This window comes from Nicotiana tabacum, chromosome 23 (genome assembly GCF_000715075.1).
Source record: "Nicotiana tabacum cultivar K326 chromosome 23, ASM71507v2, whole genome shotgun sequence".
Classification (NCBI taxonomy): Eukaryota; Viridiplantae; Streptophyta; class Magnoliopsida; order Solanales; family Solanaceae; genus Nicotiana; species Nicotiana tabacum.
Window position 1 is genome coordinate 90,337,375 of NC_134102.1, and position 5,283 is coordinate 90,342,657.

The 5,283-nt window shown below is 33.4% G+C and overlaps 1 protein-coding gene across 1 annotated transcript; it reads left to right on the forward strand.

Annotated features, from left to right (window-relative positions):
* Positions 1–441: 441 nt before the first annotated feature.
* LOC107820032 (3-ketoacyl-CoA synthase 11) lies at positions 442–3,325 on the forward strand. The gene is made up of 2 exons (XM_016646237.2): positions 442–861; positions 1,140–3,325. Exon 2 carries the CDS (start codon positions 1,424–1,426, stop codon positions 2,954–2,956), a length of 1,533 nt encoding a protein of 510 aa, XP_016501723.1. The 5' UTR covers positions 442–861; positions 1,140–1,423; the 3' UTR covers positions 2,957–3,325.
* Positions 3,326–5,283: the final 1,958 nt, after the last annotated feature.

Here is a 5,283-nt window from a genome sequence, read left to right on the forward strand (position 1 = left end):
GGGTTGCAAACAAAATATATGATCGTTTTCAACATATATAAAATTAATTTTTGCGGAGGTTAACGGTCCGATGACCCCTATGCCTTTGTTTTTGGACTTTAATAGAGAGAAAAAAATAAAATTATTTTTTTAAAAGAAATTCTTGTACTCCCTCCGTTTCAATTTATATGAACATATTTCCTTTTTGTTGTCAAAAAGAATAACTCATTTTCATATTTAAAAATAATTTACTTTTATATAATAATTTATAACTACACAAAATATATGTGTCTAATTTTATATCATATGTTCAAATTTTATTTTATTTTTCTTAAATTTCGTACCACCGAAATGAGTTAACATAATTTGAGCTTTTTCTTCTAGATTCAAGGAGTCAATTAATGCATAGCTGTCCCTTCCCCACCAACACAGTTTTAGACACGTTCGCAAGAAAGTAGAAACTACTGCTTGCTTGCTAATTTCTAACTGCCCAATCCTTACGGAAATGCGAACGTAATCGCAACAAACGTCCATTGAATTTTCTCGTCTTTTTCTTTTCCAAGACCTGCACTTGTAATCACATGAGTGGGTCCACTAGTAAAGAGTTTGATACTACTCCATATGTTAGTACTGTGGGTGAAGCTGACTGAAGAGAGCAGATGAACAAGTGAAAAACTGGCGACCAAAATAGGACCCCACTACGGAATCAACGTTTTTATCCTTTTAAATGCAAATCCAAATTTTGACTCGTTTCCTATAAATTATCTGATTATACCTACTTCAAAACCATCTTCTATCTCCTCCCTCTCAAGCATAGTGCAGTTGTGGGGGACAATCCTTCACTCCGGAAGGGTAGGTTCCTTGTATTCTGCACTGATCAAGGTTTGTTTTCCTGATCTTGACTCTTGTCTTTAAATTTCCTCCCCCCCCCCCCCCACAAACCCCCAAAAAAAAAAAAGACTTGTCTTAAATTGAATTTTCTCAGCTTTTTAGTTCCAAAAATGGTTGTCTTGAGATGGGTTTTTCTTCTTTTCCTCCCTGCTTAAAATTGTGATATTTGTCTATGTTTTGTTTTTCGTTTTGGTTGGATATTGTAACTGAGTGAAACTTTAGCTGTTGTACATTTAATCAGACTGATGTTTGTTTGTTCTTTTCTACAGGAGGTTCTTTGAATTTGGGCTGTTTTTCCTGTGAGATTTTCTTGTGAAATGGTACTTATTCTTGAATATTGTTGCTCCTTTGTTTGTTAAATCCTTAGGAAGTTAGGATGTTGTAAAAACTCAATCTTTGTTGTAAAAACTTGATTGCTCCTACAAAACTGAAGTTTTGGGGAAAGTCAACCATTCTTTAGATAGCCGTTGACCTTAAATATTGTCACAATCTTGTTTAGAGAAACTGGACTGCCCTTGAATTGTTGATTTTGGGTTGTCAAATTTTCATCAAGATGAGTGAAACTAAGACAGAAACACCACTAAATCCACCTTCTATTTCAAGAAAGCTTCCTGATTTTAAACAATCTGTGAAGCTGAAGTATGTTAAACTTGGATACCATTACCTCATTACACATGGAATGTATCTGTTTTTGTCGCCTCTAGTTGTTCTCACTGCTGCTCAACTCTCTACATTCTCACTCAATGACCTTTATGTTCTTTGGGATCAACTTAGGTTTAATCTCATATCTGTTGTCATTTGCTCCACCCTTTTGGTCTTCTTGTCTACTCTCTATTTCTTTACCCGTCCTCGCCCTGTCTACCTTGTCGATTTCTCGTGCTATAAACCGATAGATGCAAGGAAATGCACAAGGGAGAATTTCTTGGATATGTCTAAGTCCGTTGGAACGTTTTCTAACGAAAACCTTGAGTTTCAAAGGAAAATTGTTGAGAGGTCTGGTCTTGGTGATTTAACTTACCTCCCCGAAGCAGTGACTCAGGTACCGCCAAATCCTTGTATGGCAGAAGCAAGAAAAGAAGCCGAGGCTGTTATGTTTGGAGCCATCGACGAGCTTCTTGCTAAAACCTCTGTTAAACCTAAGGATATTGGAATTTTAGTAGTGAATTGCAGCTTGTTTAACCCGACCCCCTCTTTGTCTGCGATGATTATCAACCATTACAAGTTTCGGGGAAACATTATCAGCTACAATCTTGGTGGAATGGGTTGTAGTGCTGGTTTGATCTCGATTGATCTTGCGAAAGATCTTCTTCAAGTTCACCCCAACACTTATGCCTTGGTTCTTAGCATGGAAAACATCACTTTGAATTGGTATTTTGGTAATGAGAAGTCCATGCTCCTACCGAATTGCTTATTCCGGATGGGAGGTGCTGCGGTGTTGCTCTCGAACAAAAGATCCGATCGAAGATCAAAGTACCAGCTGGTCCATACTGTCAGAACTCACAAGGGTTCTGATGATAAGTGCTTTACTTGTGTTTACCAAATGGAAGATTCTGATGGAAAAGTCGGAGTCTCTCTGTCGAAGGAGCTGATGGCAGTAGCCGGTGATGCTTTGAAAACCAACATCACTACGTTGGGTCCTCTTGTGCTTCCTATGTCCGAGCAGTTTCTTTTCTTCGCAACATTGGTGGGAAGGAAGATACTGAAGATGAAGATTAGGCCTTATATCCCCGATTTTAAGTTGGCGTTTGAGCATTTCTGCATTCATGCCGGTGGGAGAGCTGTATTGGATGAAATAGAGAAAAACCTGCAGCTTTCTGATTGGAATATGGAGCCCTCGAGAATGACACTGTATCGATTTGGGAACACTTCAAGCAGTTCCCTTTGGTATGAATTGGCCTACTCGGAAGCCAAGGGAAGGATCAAGAGAGGAGACCGAACTTGGCAGATAGCATTTGGTTCGGGATTCAAGTGTAACAGTGCTGTTTGGCAGGCTTTGAGAACGATAAATCCAGCCGAGGAGAAGAATCCTTGGATGGATGAGATTCATCAGTTCCCCGTCGATGTTCCAAAGGTTGCAAGAATCTAACAACTTAATGGAGCATTCTATTTAATTAGCTAAGCGCTTCCTAAATGTGTAAAGTTGGAATCTTTCTCAGAATACTATGGTTATAGGAGGTATGTGTAGAGTAGTCATTTCCCTTGCCTCTAAAGTCATTAGTTGATCTGATTTGATTGAGTTTCTAAAGGTTTTATGAATACTACCTCTGAAGTCATTAGTATCAAAGGTAATCTTTTGGAGTTCAGTGGTGTGTTTAATATCTCTTAATTGATATTCATGTAAAATTATTGTTTATAATTATTATTCTAGATTGAAGAACTGGGAAAATATTATTGGGATACATTTTGTAATGTCAATTGTTTTGTTGAATGATTTCATCAACCTGTTTATTTTGGAGAACAGTTAAGCATATGATTGTTCTCAACTTCTCATTATGATTTTGTTCCATTACTCATTGAACTCATCCTCCTCCACCCACCCCTTCCCAACGGAAAAACAAGGGGAAAAAAAAAAGAAAATTCTCCAATAGGAAAAATACAGAGGAAGCTTTTATTTTTTGGGAATAATGTGATATTGGTTTCAAATTATACCTTGTTTATTTGGAAGAAGAAAAACGGAAAGAACTGTAAAATGAAGTAGAAAGTGGAGGAAATGTGTCCTCTTTTGTTCTGAGATTATTAAATTTCAAAAGTGGTGAGGGAAGGTAAATATTTTGATGTTTAACAAGCAAGGCCAAAGGTAAAGTAATTTTTCTTTTTTCCTCCTCTTTTCTATAAACCGAATTTAGAAAACATTGTCTTTCCCTTGCCAATACCAATGAATATACTATTTTAAAATATATAAAATATTATTAAATAATGTGATTGGCTTGTAAAATAAAAGTTAAAAGATGTATAAGCTATTAAAAAGACAAATGTTGATCCCATTTAGCGAAGAAATCTTGGCCATAGAAGTCTTCAGATACATAATTGTGATTTATGAGGACTTCGGGGAGAATATTTTATGAAAATCACTAATATATTTGTGACCTAAAAAAACAAATAATAAGATTTCTCAAATAAAATTAGTTCAAATTAAATCTTTTGGTCTTTTGGGAATAAAGATGTTGGCTTATAGCTCATAAAAAAATTAATAAGTGATAACGTCTAAAAATTACTAATGTTGGCTTAATATTTTACAAAAAATAATTAAATATATAAAAATATCGAAAATTATCATTTGTTGAAATAATTAAAAAAATGATGAAACTCGTAAAGATAGATTTCAATTATAAGTTGAATATGTTTTTTTTTAAATTAAAATTAGGAAACAAATGATGATATCTTTCTTCTTTCAATATTGGTCAACGAAGCAAATTGCATCTTGGTGAGCCTCAAGTATTCTTTATGGAAAATATTTTATTTTTTTCTTCATGCTTATCTATATATTATGACTATAGCATAACAGTTCAAATATAAAAGGATTTAATATTCAAAATTTTAGTTGATTTTAAATTTTTAAAATTTAGGAAAATAATTTAATAACTATTTTGTCCGATGTGAAAGCTATTTTTAAAAGGTAAAAAAAATGAACAATATTTCGCTAAGGAATTTCTTGCTATAAAAAATTATCATTTGTTGAAATAATTAGAAAAAGAAATGATGACAATTCATTTACAATAGAATTTGTCTATAAGTTAAATACGGTTTCTCTTAAACTTTGGACACAAAGATGATATCATTGGTCAACAGAGCAAATTCTAATCTTGCGTGAGCCCTATATGTTAGGACTAATTGCATAGGAGTTCAAAACATGGAAGGATTTAATAAGTACTAAAATTTTAGTTAATTTAAATTTCTAAAAATTTTGGAAAAACTTAAATTACACTTTCGACTAGTGCGAAATTTATCTTTAAAGGATAAAAAAGGCGAACGACATACCGCTAAGGGCCTTCGTACTTTTAATATAGTACTAGTATCTATAAACGTGCGTTGCACGTTAATAATGTCACATGGTGATTTAAATATTTATTTATATGAAGGAATAATAAATTTTATTCCCTCCATTTACTTTTAATTGTCACGTATTTTAAAAATTAATTTTTATTTTTACTTGTCACTTTTCGCATATCGAGAGAAAAATAATTTATTTTTTCTACTTTGCCCTTAACATTAATTACTCATTTCAAATCATTTTCTAAATTCATTAAAAGACTATACACCAATTAATATGAGTATCATGGTAAATTATGCACTTTATTTATTATTTCTTAAGGAGTGTGCAAAGTCAATAGTGGACAAGTAATGAGTGGAGGGAGTAATTAATAAGAGAAATTTTATATATAATACTACAACAATCATCTAAATGCCAAAAAA

Excerpts from the sequence above, each read along its gene's own strand:
- LOC107820032 (XM_016646237.2), top strand. The coding sequence starts at position 1,424 with ATGAGTGAAACTAAGACAGAAACACCACTAAATCCACCTTCTATTTCA.